Genomic DNA, 20,001 nt, shown 5'->3' with positions numbered 1-20,001 from the left:
CAGACAGACAGACAGACAGACAGACAGACAGACGCCGATCGTCACATAACTCTGCCGTGGAGTAAAAATTCTGCTTTTAACCATTGAAACTCCATGCAATTTCTGGCCATTTTTTTTGCTACACTCACATTTTTAATCACTGTGACCTCATTTTTCATTGCAATACCTGCACCTCTTTGGAGACAAGAGCAAGGATGAACTCAATGTCTTAGGTTTAGTTAAGTTATAATGTCATCAATTATTTTTAAAAAGTCAAATTTCGTTGATAATTTTACAAAAATGGATTGTACAACATCCATCCATCCATTATCTATACACCGCTTAATCCTCACTAGGGTCGCGGGGGGGGGGGGGGGGGCTGGAGTCCATCCCAGCTGACTCAGGCGAAGGCAGGGGACACCCTAGACAGGTCGCCAGTCTGTCGCAGGGCCACATACAAAGACAAACAATCACTCACACATTCACACCTACGGGCAATTTAGAATGATCAATTAACCTCAGCATATTTTTAGACTGTGGGAGGAAGCCAGAGTACCCGGAGAGAACCCACGCATGCACAGGGAGAACATGCAGACTCCATGCAGAAAGATCCCAGGAAAGCCGGGACGCGAACCAGGGACCTTCTTGCTGCAAGGCGAAAGTGCTAACCACTACACCACTGTGCAGCCCGGATTGTACAACATTTTATCCAATACTCACGCATTACCAATACTGAAAATATGGTGGTTTTACATAGTATTAGATATTTTACTGCTTAAATGTTTTGTTTGCTTTAATATTTGTCTGTCTGCTTTTATAATCACAGCCTGCATTTCAGTCCAGTTGAGCCAAAAAGACTTTGTATTTCTGTCATGGTCACAGCTCATTCACTTGATGGCTTTATGGTTCTAATAAGGAGGGCAATTCTTAGGTTCTTACAAAATATAGTTAGTGCAAACTGCTAATCCTTGGCTAATATTTATATGAGACATATTAAATAAAGTGATTTAGATGACATATTACAATTTTAAGTTTACATTTGTTCATGTTTCTGGATGAAATCCCACATAACTGGTGAATAGCTCAAGAACCATCCGTGAGTTAAAAATTCAACAATTTTATGTTTTGTAGCACTGATGAATGCTGCAATTTTGGAATTTTTGCTTCACAGTTCACAAAAGAGACATAACTAGTCTAGGCATAGCTGCTTGAATTGGACAGAAACAATGTTTGAAATCCACCATTTTCTGTAACATAACAGTCTGTCCAGGGCAGTTTTTGTACTACTGCAGACCTGTAATTGAAAAAACTGGAGAGAGTGAGAAAAGATTCTGAAATCAAAAGGTATTAATGCAAAACTTGCGAAGAACAAAAGAATGCAACTAAATTATCCAAAAAAAAAAATCAACTCACACAGACTATTTCCATGGACTGTTTGGAAACTCTGTCTCTAGCTGACATTTTTAAAAGGGGAATTCTGGAAAATTGGGTCTAAATTATGTGCTTAATGGCTACAAACACAGTATTGTGTAACAAATTTGGTGACTCACAATTAAATAACATGATCGACTACAATATTGGCATTTTCTGCTCATAGCAAACTCCCAAATATTAGCTGTTTTGGCTATTTGGTGAAAACTTCTGAAATTCAATAAAGAGTAGGGCAGAACTTTGACCTAAACTCACAGAGCTGTCAGGACTGACTTTCACACAGTAGAAAAACGCTACACAGAAGATGTGACATGCTAACGTTTGCAGTTGACCAAAGAGAAAATCAGAAACTGTTAATTCATTCTCTACACTTCAGATTGTGTGCTTTTGGTTTCAGCAAAGCCAAATAAAAAGATCATCCTCCAAACGCTGTACATGCTGTTCTTACTACACCCCCAAGCTCCAAGAGCGAGTTTTAAATGATAAAGGACGAACACAGCTTGGGGGAGCAGTTCAGTAAACTGTACGATTTTTTTTTTTTTTTTTTAAATAAATGTATAAGAGGAGGATTGTTGTTGCTGTTTTTGCAACACAGAAAATCAAGACTTTATTTTCTTTGTTCCTTTTCAGGAGCCTACATGGCTTCTGGAAAAAACACATGCTTTAATTATGTAATGCAGTGTTCAGGCAATGCTTACATCTTTGTGAACTTTACTCTTGAACATGTACATCTGTCTTTTTTCTCAGGGTCAACTGCAGTAGAGCAAATTCTGCTCTGGTCGACCTTGTCACCCAACATCTGTCATATTCAACTCTCCCCGAATTCCAGTCCAGCCTGACTCTTTCTTCTCTTGCTCTGCACTGTGGATCTTTGTGTTTACTCATGAGGTTAACAACACTTAAAAGTCTTGCAGTTCAAATCTAAGCAACTGTTGTGACAGACACTCTTCACATTTCAGTCACCCAGCCGACACTTTACAGTGACACTCTGTCCCTTCAATAGCTAAAAAAATCTAGAGTATTTGAACTTTGTATGCTCTCACATGGGAATTCAGTTTCCTGTGTTGACAAGATCTAAAGTTAGAAAGCTACAGCGGTCCTTTCCTTCTCCCATTTCATACAATCATTCAGGATAAGATTTATAACTTACAGCATTTTAGGGCATCAAACCATGCATTAGCTCTTCCACCAAGGAAGTTGCGCTTTCCTGCAGAGTTCCTCAGAAACTCATTGTATGCATTCCATAAAATCTGGGGTACAGATAGGCCTTGGGCCAGCAGACAACTGATTACACTTTTTCACGATGTGCATGTGGGATTTCCTCCAGAAAGAATACTAGAAATTGAGGGACCAACAGAAATCCCTACAGAGCTGCATGACAGCAACTATGCCTTACTGTCCACATCTTTTAATGTTTACTTTTAAGCTGGTACTACCAGCAAAATTTTGCAAGGTGACTTGTGAAAACTTATTGCATAATGACAACAAAGATTCTTGTCTGATTGATGTTGATTATTTTTATTATTATATTTGTCTTATTCTGAAAAAGACAAAATCTATACTAAGTTGTTTGGATAATGAAAATCAGTATTTCACTAGTATTTCTTTATATGCAATCATGCATGCTCAGATTAGCATAACTAATATGCTGGAAGAGCGGAACTGGGGCTGACGTGATTAGTGGCATAATCAATGATACTGACGCTGAAAATACACAACGTTGTAAACCAACGCAATTATTTCCTATATACACTAAATGCTTCGGTTTGTTGCACCAAATATTCTTCTTTCATACCACTCTTTTCCCAAGACTCAAGGCTTCAAAACAACAAAGGTACTTCAAACTATCACAGAACAAAAGGGGGGTTTTATGCTGAGTTTGCAGGCAGATAACAGCAGCACAGTGTAAACACAAGCACCTGATGTGAAAACACAAAGGAGCTATTCTGGAAGATGCACCACTAGAAAAGGCAAAACAACCATAAGTGTTGTCTATTCACTAGTAGGGAGCACTTTTTCATATCCTTTGTCCTTGTAACTGCTAAATACACTCAGCTCAAAACTCTATCGTGAGCTTAGATGAAATAGCCGCTTATTGTTTCTGTTCTAAGAGTTTACCCGCCTTCTTGAAAAGGTTGGTGTTGTGATGTTCATGAACATCCAAAAACTTGTGAACTTTAAATCTTTCATAATAGTTCAACATGGGCATGTGTCTCTATGTACTGCAGCCCTGCAACTGTTGGCTGATGTATAATGCAAACTGTGGTAAAAATCACAATGGCGTGTCCCTCGTGTCTGAAAATGCTACGTTATGAGTGAGGCATAATTGGAAATATCCAAGCAGAATGTCATGACCTGTATCAAAACATTGTCACATTTGAAGTAATCTTAGTGTGCATGTAAACGTCTTAGTGTCCATGTAAACATATCAAACATGACCACAAAGCCACAACTAGGTAATTTTGCCACTAACATACATCTTGACACAACACAGAGTATTTTCTATTTCAGTAACAAGAATATTTGCAGGAAAGAGCAAAAGGTCTTGCTGTTTTGTCCATGTACGTTTTACCATAACTACTTGCCTGAAAAATATCTGTACTGCAAAGAAAAGCCTCTGCTTTTGTGGTGACAATGTGTGACTGGATGTCTGTATAATATAGACTTGCAGATCAATAATGGTTTGGTTTATCACCCGCACCTTTGACTTTAATTTTGCTGCCAAAAGTTCCACACAGTGCTGCAGATTAACACTTTCCGAGCACCATATAAACAGTTATGAAATGTTTATAGCGCAATGTAACGGTTGTAAGCACATATAATGACACTGGGATACAATTTAATACAATATCATAATATATAATTACAACTGTGACAAAGTGCATTGTTGTTTCTCATATGTTTATACGCTAACCTCGACAGCACTAGCATTATAATTGTTAACACATCCATTAATAAACACTTATATCTGCTTGTGTGTCACAAACCGTTTAGAAAAGAAGTATGTATCATTGTTTAGCTCAGTTTGGATCGGTGTAACAGGTACCACAGATTTTAGAGTTGTTCCTTTGAAAAGGATCTCAGATTGAAGATATGAAATCAATATCACTTATAATTATAACTTAGATAAAACAAACAAACAAACACATTACAGAATACTTTAGAGGAACTTTACATTTATCCTTCCTAATCCAGTCTGCATTGTCAGCTCTTGGAGTTTCTTACCTTGCTTCCCTCTGATGATGTACACTGACCCCCAGTTAAAATCCGACCCAGAGACATTTTGTTTGGATACCAACAGACTTAAGCTCCTGTGTCACTTTGAATGTTCAGTCATCACAGACGACGTGGATTAAATCAGATATACATGCATACAAAGGTCAAGAAAGAAGACTCAAAAATCAAAGATGGACCCTGAAAAGATTCCGCCCATCGAAGGAGTGAAAAGAGTCTTAACCGGATTGTGTTAATCCTCTTATTCTCTGAGCATAGACTGACACTGGATGTCCCTCTAATAGCCCTGACTGGTTGCCTGCTTAGATAAATGGCTGCTTATTTAGGGGCGCCCCACATGGTTCGAACCGTTGCACCAAAAGTTAAACATTGTCAAACAGAAGCAAATATTGATACACAAGCAAGAACTGATGCAATGTCTGACAACTGCCCTTTTAGCTTCAGGGAAGAGGCCCTCACAGAAGAAACCAATGTCTCAAACAAGGATCCATCCAGAGAGAGATGGCAGCTAGAAAGCAGATGGAGATGGTCAAAATTGTGAATTAAACTAGAGTTTCCAGTTGACTCTTCAAGAGTTGAATGGGTATGTTCACATATATTCCTCAACTGCTGCTTCATCATTGTGCAAAGAGGTTTGCAAAATAAAACCTTAAAATGACAACACACAGAATCAAAATCAGTCTGAATCATTATCTTATACTGAGCAGCCCAACCCAGCCCCAAGTACATCTCATCCAAATGTTTCTACTTGTCTGTTCTTGTCCACAAAATATTCTGAATGTCTCAAATAAATCCTAGGTTTGTAGCACTGTAAGCAGCACAGAAATATTTTTCCCAAAGGAAACACTAATACTACTAGTCAACTATGGCTTTCCATCAGTTTTAGTAATCGTGAAACTTGCTGGCTGTCTAAAATATTTAACTTGATATAGGTTAATACAGGGACAGATTTGTAGGAAAAATGTTCCATCAATATATGTATAAAACAACAAACTCCTTTGAGAGTCTGGTAAAGCCCCAAAACATCATGGCATCTGGTACTGTTGTACAATCTGTTGCATAAGATAAATGAAACAGCCACATTTGAAACTTAAAATGTATTCTCTGTCCAGTGAGGCAATCTGGAACACAATAAGACTGACCTAGTCTCAAAGGTAGAGTCTACAATTTTGGAAAAATATTTAGCTAGTTTGAATATTTAGATAGCTAGGATTTAGCTAGCTAGTTAGCATTAAAAAAAAATACCTATAAACCGAGAACACACCCTAACTGGTACTCCTCATGATGGAGTGCAGTGTCCAACCTGTCGATGAACAACAAGCCGGTTAATTTTTTTTAAAAAAGGCTTAAAACACTAAAGTAGTCCTATGTGGACCTTAAACACACATTTTAGCTAATACAAAAACTGAATTTCAGATCATTTCATTCCAAACCTGGATGAAAAAAATGATTATAATCATGTTTCAGCACAGAAAGAAATATTTCATTCATCTCTATACAAAAAGCTTTCTCCACTCAAAGTGTGTAAGAAGAACTGGATGTTATACTCTTCAGTCATGATGATTCAAATGTTGGCAAGCTGCTGGCTGAAACTAGCACTGCAAAGAATCACCGTTACAATAAAAAAAAAAGTGAAGGAGTTCGGCACTGTGGTTCCTTCCTGCTATCCTCCATAACAAATCTGTACAAGCCTGTCACGAACCTGACTCTAAACTGCAGAATCTGCCAGCAGAGGCTGAGATTGACAAAAATGTAGGAAGACTAAGAAAACTGAATTCAACTGGGGCTGCAACTCATTTTTTTCATCACGGAGTAATCTGTCAATTATGTTTCCTTATTAATTATTATGCGACTGATACAATGTCAGAAATCTGTGAAGAATGTTCATTAAAGCTCCTAAAATATCAATCCAATCCAAATATATGATTATATATTGCTTGTAATGTTCAAACACCCCAAACATACAGCACAATGGAAGTGAATATCCTCAATTTAAAGTAGCAAATCGTCATAACATAGATACTTTCTTTAAAAAAAAGATCAACATACAATAAAACTTTTAAGTTTATGATCATACACTGTAACAAAAATAAATTAGTATTTCTATAAATACAGATTTCTGACATTATGTACAGTTTGAGAATTTTTTCAGCCAACATGTAAATTGATCCGTGATTTTACTAGATATTATCTGTAATTCAACAAAATAGGGAATGTCTAAAAATTAAAGTTCATTGTTCCAAACCTTACAGATAAATTGGTTAATTTTTTGTTTAAAAAAAAAAAATAAATAAAAAAATTTAAGTTTAAAATTTAAAAAAACTAGTTGGGCTTAATGAATTAAGAAAATTGTTGCAGATTGATTTTTTGGTGATTGATAAACATTTCAGCACTAAAATGACTTGATCAGGAATGTTTCTCCAGTTACAGGGCTGGAAATGTGGAGGAATTTACATTTGTATACAGTAGTGTAGTAGAAAGCATGTCACACTGAGTTCCACTGTATATGCAGAGAATAAGCATGAAGTCTGAACAGAGCAGGAAAGTATAAAAAGTATTCCACACATGCCTGAATGTTTGCCACGTTTGACTTATTACATAACATTTTTTCTTTATCATTCAGACATTTTTTAACAAACAAATCCCTCTCCAGAATTAACTCCTGTAAGCTAAACATGATCGGATCAAATGATCTCTGCATGAGAGAAACAAATGAGTGTCCTGCTAACCTAAACAAAACAAAACTCATTCAGGAGAATTTTAAATCATCCAGTTAATGCTTTTTGTTAAGCACCAACTCTCACACTTGGTGAGACTTGGTGCCCAACTGTTTCAACTTATTACTGGCTACAGAAGAGTGTAAACTGTTCCACTCTGGAGAGCTGAGGACATTTCATTTTAGCAGAGCCAGTTTCTTTTTTTTAAAAATTTCAATATGTGAGTTGTTAGTTGTTCTTGGTTTTTCTATAGCCGTCTAACACTACTGACTTTGTTTTTAGAGAAGTAATTTCTATTTGACCGGTACAATCCTGTTATAAACTATATGACTGCTCCCCAACAATCAATCATTAAGTAATCAACATGCATGGACAAACATGGCATTGAATCTGTCAGCTGACAGCAGCCGTCTGCTGGGTGATAGATAAAAATTTGTGGATGTAAAACTGGTGAACAAATTCAATGTTACTGAAGGGAAAAAGAAGCTACCTTGTGAGGCAGCTGGATAGTCGTGAGATTCCTAAGTTTACTATCAGTGTCCTCTGAGAAAGTGCTTGCAGCTATAGCTGCTACGATTAATCAGTTACATAATCAATGAATTGGTTTTTGAGTGAAAAAAGATTATATTCTCTGATTCCAACTTCTTCAATGTGAATATTTTTCCATTTTTTCTCGTCATCTATGGTAGTAAACCGAATATCGTTGGGTTGTGGGCAAAACAAGACATTTAGTAACGCTGTTGTGGGTGTTCTCTTAAATTTTACAGACAAAATAACTAACTGATTGATTTAAAAAAAAAAAGAGTCGACAGATTGACAATGAAAATGATTTGTAGGAAGCCCTACTGGCAGCTATGGCCATATTGTAGGTGTGAGTAAGGCCATTACAGACAGTGATAGATGGTTCATCCAATCAATCTACTCAGAATTTTTTGAAAATGTCTGCCCTTTTCCAAACAGTTTACAAGGATGATTCTCAGATGCTTCTGTGTAACACACCATCTGTTGCATCAGGTTATAAGGAAAGAGGGTTTAACCATTTTAATATACAATCATTTTTTATCACCTTGTTATCCGATATTGCCTTTACTCCTCTGAAACCCAAAAACTGCAGGTTTAAAAGAATATGCCATCTTAAAATAAATAAATAAAAAAATAAGATAATACCCTTGATCAGAGCTGTAAACTGTAAAAACAGAATCCAATCTTTGGATTTTGAACTTTTCAACTGTTCTTTAACTGCTAATCTGTGACATGCTGTTTAGTTGGGAACTTAACTCCCAACTTAAAACTGTGACATTTCTTCAAAATGACTTTAATGGTCATGTTGCATTTAAAAGAACTGCCAATACTAAACTATTTGCATTAACCAGATTCTGTAAAAACAAAATAAATTACAAAAAATAAATCAATCAATCTGTGCTCCTCAGTGCAAAAAAGGAAGCCATCAGTGACTCGGTTATGACCAGCAGTCATGTACCACGGTTGTGGTGTTTCCATAGAGGTGCAGGGCTTAATATTGTAGTTGAAAATGAACAACACTGACATATCTTTCTCTTTTAAGCCAATATGGAGCTCTTGTTAGCACCCATTTGCTTATTTACTCATCCATCAGTTACCGAGCAACAACGTTTTTGGTCTCCTGAGGGCTCTACAGTGGCTAAATGGTCCACTCTGTTCACCAGCTGCTTGTTTTCTGATAAACAGGTAGAATACAGTGGAGTTGTAGCAATGAAAACATCTGCATGCTGTGTGTGAAAACGACACTATGAAAGCAGTGAAAGTAAAACCGAAACAGGAAGGCCGGACAGGTGAGTAATGAGCTGAAACTTGCTATTAAAGTCAGATTGTCAAAGTGGGGCTTGCTGCGGATTCAGTGATAATTGTCTGTGCAGTCGCTTTCAAAATGCCGCATTGTTTTTAAACTATCACCTCAGACATAGACTTCTAGAACAAATCTATTATAGACACTTTGCTTAACAACTAACTGGAACTGTGTTGTTTAATGGAGCTGGAAGGGACAGTGCAGGACACATCTAACCCCAGTGCAGAGGAAGCCATTCAGTTTATGTTGGTGCACAGTCTGTGTGCTGAAGATAATCCGTCTAATTGTCAAGTAACTGCTACAAAAACATCTGCAGTCATTATCAACACAGAAAGTGTAAACCTAGTGTGTGGGAAGAATAGGAAAAGCTCCTCTCTTGAGAATAACAGAATCATAAGAAGAAGAGGAATCTTTTTTGCTCTTCATTTATCCTTACAATGACGATCTACCCACATCTTGCATCTGGGAATACTGGTTCCGAGTATCATAAATTGCTTAAAGTATTACATTAAAGGGCTGAACTCCACAGGATAAGAAATCCTTAGTGATCCTCTGCAGGATTGTCATCGCAGAAGCAAATAAACGTTTAAGAAAATAGGAAATGGTGGGATTAAGCATTAAAGAACTGGAAGTACCCATACTCTGCTGTGTAAACATGGCAAGCAGAATGAGAAAGTATGGGACATGGGGTTTATGATTATGAAGGGATATAAAAGCAGAAGGATACATAAAGACAATGATTAACAAGCTGACAGATTGTGTACTTTGGTAAGCAGCGTGTCAGAACAGTGTGGACAGGAGAACTGGATATGTAAGATTTGTGACAGCTCTACAAGCAGTTAAACTGCAGACATTTTTCACAATTTTCACAAAGGCAAAGAACTAATCAAATGAAAAAATGAAGAGATTAATCAACATTGAAAATAATTGTTAGTCATGACCCTACTTAAATGGGTACTATAATTCATTGTTAAGCATTTTTTTAAATTAAATCTGTCTGATACTCTTGAAATACTTGCACTAGTGCTGAAACAATTAGTCAATTGATTTGCCAATCAAAAGAAAATTAATTCACAAGTATTAGTTAATTGCATGCATCAAAATTGACAAAAAGAGGAAAGGAAGTTATTTCAGAACATTAAAAGATTTTTGGAGAAATTGACCAATTAATATATAATTTAAATAATAGCAGGGTTTTTCCTCAGAGGAATTTTAGGGACCAACCCAATTAAATTTTATGTGCCCCCTCTTAGAGTTTGTGGCGCTAAAGGAAACTCACCGAGGCCTAAATAAGAACTGAGAAATTTTAAAAAATTACCCAGTTTTGTCAATTGGGGTTTTATTTACTCAAGCATAATAGACACTTTTATGTTTATCAAAGTTCAGAAATAACGGGAAAATACATTGATCTCTGTCAAATAAAGAAAGACAGACTTTATTGTCTTTATGGAATGCAAAGCGACAACAATTACTGTTGCTTATAACCCCCTTAAGGCCCATTCTAAGTCAAGAAAACCCCTGAATAGGTCGGTGCAGCTCTAAATCAGACTGATGGGAACCTAAAAAGGTAATGTTGACAGTACCACACTCCAGATAAACTGATCCACATGTTGCAGAACTGACAACATAACATATAGAATACCACTGAAATTTAAGTCAAATGTCCTGATATATATACCCTAATGTTTTGACAGTGAAAAGCAGGTGCAGCTAGAACCGATACTCCTAATCTCAAATTTACTAACAGTAATTGACACTGACGGTTCACATTCAGCGTGCTTGAGCCAAAATCTATTTATAAATCTGAACTGTATGTCACCCATTTTAATCTATTCCTGTTATCTAGTCTTGTGCATGAAAGAAAGGATTATGTGTGGGATAATCTCATCCTGACTGAAGATAATGTTCTCTGTCACTGCCCACAACTCCGGACAGATTTAGATGTCTGGAATGGACAAAGATGCAAAGACACAGAGACTTTGTAACGATAGGACTCATACAAAGACTGTGGAAAAACTCAAGGAAGCACCACCATACTTAGCGTGTCACACAGAGCGAAGCATGGAAACTGAGTGGTAACTGAGTCGGTCGGCATGAAGCAGTGATGTCATGAGTTCTCAGAATACTTTCCTTCTTTAACTCCACAGCAGCAAGACACAAGTCAAAGGTCAGGGCTCTCTGATTAAGTCTGCGGTAATGCCACTGGAAGGCTTGTCTTTACCGGGAGGTTATCCGACCTGTTTGTAGTGTTTTAGTCGCTGACGTGTCTATTTAGTTCAGTATAACAGGTCAAATTACATACTTCTCTTCCTCTGTGGCCTGCACAACAGAGGTCACTGGTTTTAAATGAACTTCAAGCTGGCATTTCAAAGGGAGCAGGAGAGAAGGGCACAGGGTTCAAGCTGCTCTGGTTCAAAATTAGGGCAGATTGTATTCAAACTCTGAATGTGGTCTAACCATCTTAACTGCAAGCATTTTATCAACATTTTCTGCTCCTTTAACATTTTTATTCACTGTATCCTTGTTTTTCCTTCCAATATAAAGTCCCGCATCTCTACAAAAACGTAACCATGGCTAGAAGTAGTGTTAATTTATTTTACAAAAATGGAATAAAAAAATCAAATGTGCAAGCACCAGCAGGGATTACCAGGACAAAAAGTGGTGACTTTACATGCTATAGATATTTTACTACTTATAACAATACTTACTAATACTACTAATATTTTTAATTTGTTTCGATACTTGTCTAATCTCACAATACAACCTGCAGTTCAGTTGAAATGTTCCTGACTTTGTGTCATGTGACTGCTGGTCACAGCTGAGTCACTAATGGCTTCACTGTTGTGCCGAGGAGCGCACATATTGGGTTTTTTTGTTAGTTTTTTCTACAGAATGTGGTGCAAACTGTATAATATTGGCATAGCCATAAAATAAAGTGATTTTAGATTTGGTCCAGTTATCCCAAACGAATGGTACATCACAGATGAGTAGTTCAAGGATTGATGAAGAGCTTAAAATCCAACAGTTCTCTTCACAACTTCTTGTTGTGATATATGGTGCAATTCTGGTGATTTTTGTAAAGACAGTATGCCTCTCATGACCTGTTTCGTGGTTGTAGGGTTCAGGGGGCTCAATTTAACAAGTATGGGACAAATATAACATCTAACATATATAAATAGATTGCATTCACTTTCCAAAAAAAAAAACAAAAACAAAGACCATATTTCAGTCATGAAAATATTTTAATTGCGGTGAAGAGACCACATTGACAGAAATGGAAATAAGAGACCAGTCTCAGTCTTGCACTTCGTTTGTGATATCTCAGCTCTATTAGGATAATGGTTTGTCAAACTGTTATTGAGCCTAATTAAATTAGTTGAGCGGCACTGTTAGCAAACATGACACCACCCTGGTGGGGTACCATCCAGGGGATGTTGGTGTGTGTTGAGTCTGCTGCACTGACAAATACTGATCGAAGAGTCTTAAAAACAAAGAAATGTCTCTTAATGAAAATGTTGTAACATTTTACTGTACAAAATAAATGCAAATCAGATGCAATCTCTACATCTGTTCATTTCCTATTTCCTGCATAGCCATGAGAAATTGCCTCCAAAATTTAGAAGGCAATAGTTGTGGAGCAACAGATGGAAAGTGTTGCACAATTTATACATTTCCCCATTACTAATGTTGGACAGCACAAGGGGTGACAGTCAGCCACACCTCTGGCCTGAAGATGTGTAGCATGATATTATGATTTAAAAATGAGTTTATAGGTCAGGCTAGAGCTTGAAATCTGAAACACACCCATCAGGCTGCTAAGCTCATTAGATCCAGTCAAACCAGTCTGCAGAAGCGTCCATGTAAAGCATAGAAATTAAAAGGCTGAGACACAAATTTTGTCTTCCTCATTTTCCCATCTGTTTCCTGAATAAACACCACAATAACTGCCTTCTCCTCTAAAGGCATTATTGTTAGGCTAGTTTCAGTTTGTGTCTGTGTCAAGTGTTGTCATCACATTTAAGCAACAGAGGTGAGCATTGGATCTTCCAAAAAGAACATTCAACAATCCATGAAAATAACCTTGAAGTTCTTCTAATAATGCTTCTGTTCTGAAGGTATTTTCTCTCACTATTCTACTTTGTTGCACGCACAAAAGTAGATTTTTATGCCATTTCTCAAGACTGTTCATTTCTCAACTACGGTACCTTTCCTAAACTAGGTAGTAAGAAATGACAAATATTCCTGGTCTATAAGAAAATAAAATTAAAAACCGAAGCAAAATGAATACTGCAGATATTGAAAAGTAACAACAATATATACCATTTATTGACCAGCCTATTAACTGCCAACCTATTTTCAAATGATTCAATCAACAACAGTATCCTGTAGCTGCAGGCTCACTTTGAAGGATGCAGTTTGTGTGCTGCTGAATGGCACATCATTAAAACAGAGAGGTGTTATGTAGTCTACCCTCACTGATAAACAACAATCAGCCACAACACACAAACAACAGACAGGTTAGGTGAGTAACACTGATCATCTTGTTACAGTGCAGTGTTTCAAGACAGTGTGGAGCGTAGCATTGGACAACTATGATTTGTAGCAGTTCAAAAGCAGATAGAACGTACTTTTGAAAAAGCCTTTATGTAGAGCTGCAATGATTAGATGATCAGAATGATTAGAAATAAAGGTCCAAATCCTCTGATTCTAACCTCTTCAATGTGAATATTTTATGGTTCCTTCTGTGCTCTAAGACAATAAATGGAATATCTTTGGGTAGTGGACAAAACAACACAATTTATCATCTTGGGCTTTAGTAAACACTCAAAACATTTCTCAATATTCTGTCAAATTTTTGAGTCCAAACAACTAACTGATTAATCCAAAAAAAAAATAATTAATAGATCAGTTAACCATGTGTGAAACCTTTCACCAGGATTAAAGCAGCAGTCGCCCCCAGCAGGGCAAAGCCCCCTGCTACATTGCAAAAACTGCTCAGAAACAGCTCGAGGAACACGACGAAGATCCCAAGCTGTTAAATCCAGTCTCCAAACTACCAAGGCCCCAATTTTACTGAAAATGCACCAAAACAATCCCAAGTCCCAAATCACAACCCACAGGACCCAAAGGATGTGCTGTCAACATCTCGGGACCAGACACCACAGACTCCCCTAGAAGTTCTATGTCCATGACTAAAAAGGTCAGAGCTGTTTTAACTCACACAGTATTATTCCACTTGTTGAAGTGGTGTCAGTGTTGTGGCTGACAGCATGCAACATTTCTAGCTACCAATTTTCGAAAATCAAGTGTAACTTGGGACAGCTGGTCATCCGAATAGAAGAGTCTTTGAGGTTTGTGACAATTACCTTCAGAATCGTGGTGGGAGCTGTAAATAACCTTGTGGGATTTTCAAAGATTGATAGGTATTTATTTTGCAGAAATCCAACTAGACAGGACTCAGAGTTAAAACAGGTCAAATCACACTCAGTGTTGAAGAATGCATGATGAGTATGACTTTTAAATGCAGTGGATGAAGTCAAAGAAGCTCACAGCATGAAATATACTTAGACCTTGTGCTGCCTGCTGACTTCATAACAACCCAACAAACATGAGCTCGGCCAAGAGGCTGATGCAGGAGGCTGTTTGCAAATATTTTGACAGCAGGGACAAAATTAATCAGTTTACTGACTTCACAAGTGTTTTGCTTGCTGACTGTGGGTGTTAAAGGGATTACTGACACACCTCAGCTCAACACAGTGTAGCCTAAACGTGTGTCCTCTTTATTCACCCCTGTGTTGGCTTGTTTATACTTAGACAGCCTGTTGCTGATTAATTTCTAGATTTATCGATTACATTTTTTTAATGTCCAAAAATTAAGAAAAGGACCCAAGACCTTCAGATGGCTTGTTTAGTCTGATCAAAAGTCCAGAATTCAAATACTTTATGTTTATTGTCATGAATGGAAGCAAAGCATAACATCCTACATTTTTTTTTCAAATGTTTGGGCATTTAAGCTTTGAAAATTGCTGAGATGAAATTGGTGCACTGTAAAAAAAAAAAAAAAAAGAAAAAGAAAAGAAAACCTGGCAGGGCAGCATGGGTGCCAGAAAAAGACACTAAAACAGGGGGATGCTGAAAGGTTTAAAAAATTGTAGGAACTGTGAAAATAGTGGCAAATATCTGTAATTACTCTTTTGTTGATTCAAATACAATAACATTGTGCATTTTCGCAATATACACTGTGAAAGAAAGCAAATTACTATATATAAAAATAGAGATTCATGAAGTGGACATTGTGCAGAGTTTTAACATGTTGCTTTGCTGCTGTTTTTCTTTTTAGTTTGTTTTTTACAGTCAACATGTAAATTAGAAAATTTTGCTGCACTTTTACTAGATATTATGTTTATTTTTAACAAAACCAAATCTGGAAAAAAAAACGCAGATTAAAAAAACTGACATTGTTCAATTCTTAATGTAAACAATTTTTCTCTGAAGTAACGGCAGATACTTGTAACATAACATCTTTACTGATTTAAACATTTCATAGTAAAAATGCGGAATTTTATAGTAAAATGTTATGTAAAAGGACAAATTACTGTTTATAAAAAAAAGATTGACTTTCGATGCAGTTTTTCAAAAAAAGAAATTCTGTAAAATGACACTTAAAAACTGTATACTTTTTACGGTTTGTGTGTGCTCGTTATTCACCACAGCCTTAGATTGTTTGTAGCCAGTTAGCCTGCAAATTATTTTCTTAACTACATGCTTTTAATGTCTAAAAATGGAGAGAAAAGCCCAAGGTAACATCCTCAAATGACTTCTACTGTCTGATCAATAGTCCAAAATCCTTGTAGCCTACTTCAGTTATTTTACTCTCATGCATGGCAAAGCAAATCATAAAATTCTCACATTTCTGCAAATATTCTGGCACTTTTCATTTGATATTTGCTGAAATTAAAGGACAGTTTCCTCATTTGCATCTCTACTGTCTTGAGTCACCTGAGGTTACTTCAGGTGACTTGTGTGTTTACCTTGTCGTCTTCCTCATCATCTTCATCACCATCCTCTTCATTTCCTGGCGTCTCCTTTTGATATTCTGCGTTTGTCATGTCCTCGGCTTCGTTCACACCTTCAAACTCTCCATCTCCATAAACCTTGCAGTCCAATGCAGCCGTCACTTCTTCTCCTTCGGACAAAGTGTGTGAACCAGACGACGACTGACTCTCTCCACTTTCAGACGCCACAAACTGTGTGGGCTCCATTTTGCTTAAAGCTAATATTAGCAGCTAATAAACAAAGCGGAGCCTCTAATTAACCTGTCAGCACACCTGTCCCTTTCATGTTCCCTCCGAGCCGCCACACCGACGCAGAGAGACACTTCTTCGGGTGTTTTTTTCCTTGTCCGAGTAAAAACAAAGTCACGACGCTCCTGAAAGTTCCTGCTACCGATTAAAACATGTACCGACCGTGTTTAGTGTCAAGGTGACCGCCCGGCAGAAGTGTCTGCTGCGGTTAAAAGTTGCCTGTGTGCGGGTTTCGTGGCTCCGGAGCCTGGAAGCAGCTACGGTGAGTCCATGCTGTCACTGCCGTCAGTCTGCGGACCAACACCAAGCCCCGCCCACAACGTGCGAGGGCGACCAATCAGAGCAGAGCAGAGACCAACCCCAGCAGAGACCCTGGTACTGTGTTCAGATGTTCACACTCTGCAGGCTGTCAACGAAAGATAAGCTTTTTATTCTAACTGCTGGTGTTTGCACAGTAACTGAGTTCCGTGTGTCTGCAGAAGAAAAGGCTGCATTTTCAGAACTGCATTTCTAGAACTTGTTTTTCTTGAACTCTACTTGTTTACTCCAAAGGCAAGTTAGCTTCCCCACACCACAGACACTGACAGCAAAATGAACTATGTACATTTTTGAGTGGAATAAACCTTTGTACCCATACCTGTTAGTTAGAGTCTACTATTTGGGTAGAATAAACCCTCCCACAAAACTTGGACAGAAAGTAGTACTTTGGGTGGAATAAACCTTTAAAAATAAAAAGTAGTATTTAAGGCGGAACAAACCTTTTAAAACTAGAAATGATGTTTTAGGTGGAAAAAACTTTTAAAACCATACCTTGTTACTTAGAAACTGAATGGAATAAACCTTTAAAACTATAGGTACTTGGTCAGAAAGTAGCATTATGAGTGGAATAAACCTTTTCAAAATAATTTTTAAAAAGTGGTATTTAGGGTGTAACAAACCTTCAAAACCACAAATAACATTTTGGGTGGAATAAACCTTAAATATAATAACTTGTTAGTTAGAAATTGAGTGGAATGAATCTTTTAAAATATAGGTACTTGGTCAGAAAGTAGTAATTTGGGTGTAACAAACTTTTAGAACGATAAGCTATGCACTTCAACATTCATCCAGCCCAGCAGGTGGTGCTGCCGTAACAAACAAGGGTCCTAGAAGTGGGGTTCTGAAATGCCACTTCCTCTGCTGCAGACATATAATATTTTATGAAGTGGGCATTAAACGCTTGCATTCTTGCTTGTGGGTCTAAGAAATATGAAACTGGCCTTCTTTGTTTGATTTTATGATAGAAATGTCTTTATCTATGCAAAGACAAACACACAATTCAAGTACCTTTAGTCAGGTCAATTCAAGTCAAGTCAGATGAAGTCAGATCAAGTCAGATTAAGTCAAGTTGACAGTTTACAGTTATGTTGATTCCAGTGGCAACACTGTATAAATGCAGTGTATTATTGGACAGCACTTACAGTATTTAACAGTTAACTTCATACTCTACTGTAAAATACTGTAATCAGTTATACAGGATCAACCGTGAAAACCGGAAAACACTTTAAAAACACCGAAAAATATTGATAACAGTTTGTTACAACGTAAAGGTGAAAGCCTTTTAATTTAAAATTAGAAATAAATAGAAAAAGAAATAAGAAAACAAAAATAAGGCAGAGAACAAATATGCACACATTCAATTAAAATCTTCAAGGGCAGCATTTCTTTTGAAGTCAGCTCAAATCATTCTCACCTGTGAGGTTGTAATCTAGCAATATTACAGAAAACATACACCAAGTATTAACTGCAACAATAATAAAGAAATCCAACATGAAAGTCAAAAGCCAGGATATAGCAGAATATTCCACATAAACACAGCACCGTACTCTTAAACAGTGAGGTGTCCTTGAACTTAAGAATAAAGCTCCTGGGAAGCAGCTCCAAGAGTCATGAGCCACCTCCAGGCGTGAATGTTTGCCACTGTATGAATGTAGAAAACTGCACCCAAGTGCAGAAATTACTGATAAAATACCCTGTATCAGTAGGTACAGATGATTATCTGAGCTGTTTACTACCAGAAACCTTTTCTTGTGTGTTGCAGTGTCCTTAACTGTCATTTTCCAGAATAAAGATAATATTAACATATTTTTGATCACCAGCCAATCTTCAGATTTGACAGTTTTAACTTATACAAGAGTATCAGTTCAACTTGATTGTGTTTTCTCCATTCCTCTGCATACTGTACTGTATATCACAGCTTTATTATCCCACATGTAGCAGCAGCAGATGGGGGGCAGGGGCCACTAGAGGGCCTACTCGCTCATATATCTGCAAGTACTGCACATAAAAATGGATCTCTTCCATGCATATTAGGGTTATTTCAAACACCAACATAACTGACCATTAAATCACAGCTGTTGATGAATAAACAATATATTTTTATGGCTTTAATTATTTAAATACGTTCTTTCAATCAAAATGCACACATAATTTCATACAGTCATATTGTACTAACCTTTTCTTCTTGGGCTCTGCCTCTCAGGTTTCATATGGTTTGGCCTAAATAATCTCAGTTTTTACTTTCACTGAGTTTCTTCAATAAAGAAACTACTATTGACCATCATTCAAAGATTAAGCAGTGAATTTTAAATTTATAGTTTTACTAATTTACAATCTGCAGTTAATGTTTTTTCTGGAATTTTTACACTTTGAGGGCTGGATTGGATCCTCTGGAGGACCACTTTAGGCCCACAGGCCGCATGTTGGACACCCCTGTTCTACAGACAATGTGTTACATCCAAGGAACGCTTTTCCGTCTTCACTCTTCTGTCCTCGTCCGTCTCTCATTAAGCAGGGGTCTGGTGTCCTCTGGGAAATTATGTATTCTGGTCAAGTTTTAAGCACCAATTTGTACCTTTTGTACATTAATTTGTGGTGTAATTGTCTTTATTTAAGTAAAGGAAAGACTATTTAAAATATTATGGAATAAAATGCCATATGGCTTATAGGCTTCTGTCCTCTTGTGTGTCATTTTTTGGAATAGCAACCTTTTTAAACGTGCATGTGACACCTTTCTATGTCTGCGATTAATTAATTAATTTGAATTATTTCACAAAACCCTGGACATTAATGATGCAGATGTTTTTTCAGCAAGATTTCTGCTCATTTTCAAAACTTTTAGCTCACTCGTACCCCCTCCATCCTTCCATTGATAAACTTACACAGCATTTAGATTTTTTATGTTTTGTAGCTCTAATGAATGTTTTTTCTCCCAGTGTCTCTCAGCTATTTTAGCCTAAACTAAACCATATTTAACCAGAGCAACTTTACCGTCAACAGTTACACCTGAGCTCCACATGCAGTGAACCTAACCAGGCTTCCTTCTTTATAATCCTTATCTCCCACATTATGTCACGGTACACTGAGCTCCACAGAGTAAACACACTTGTGTGTGTTGAGCCATTAAAATCCAGCAAGTTGTTGATCTAGTGTTGACAGGGTGACATGTCAGCACCAGAGAAAGTGTTGACAT

The 20,001-nt window shown here is 37.1% G+C and overlaps 1 protein-coding gene across 12 annotated transcripts in view; it reads right to left on the bottom strand.

Moving 5' to 3' along the window:
- Positions 1-16,784, bottom strand: part of mast4 (microtubule associated serine/threonine kinase family member 4) — a 133,405-nt gene extending 116,621 nt beyond the window's left edge. For 9 of the 12 annotated variants that reach the window (XM_055019170.1, XM_055019173.1, XM_055019177.1 and 6 more), the window contains exon 1: positions 16,218-16,783. In XM_055019170.1, coding sequence (XP_054875145.1) covers positions 16,218-16,448 — 231 coding nt within the window. In that variant the 5' untranslated portion in view covers positions 16,449-16,783. Of the gene's footprint in view, positions 1-4,635; positions 4,897-16,217 lie in introns of those variants that run through there. The other 3 variants (XM_055019176.1, XM_023291019.3, XM_055019179.1) reach the window with 3 other exon arrangements.
- Between the last annotated feature and the right edge of the window lie 3,217 nt (positions 16,785-20,001).

The sequence above is a fragment of the Amphiprion ocellaris genome, chromosome 17, assembly GCF_022539595.1.
Source record: "Amphiprion ocellaris isolate individual 3 ecotype Okinawa chromosome 17, ASM2253959v1, whole genome shotgun sequence".
NCBI lineage: Eukaryota > Metazoa > Chordata > Actinopteri > Pomacentridae > Amphiprion > Amphiprion ocellaris.
The sequence above is the reverse complement of the archived record's forward strand: the minus strand, read 5'-3'. Positions and strand labels throughout refer to the sequence as shown.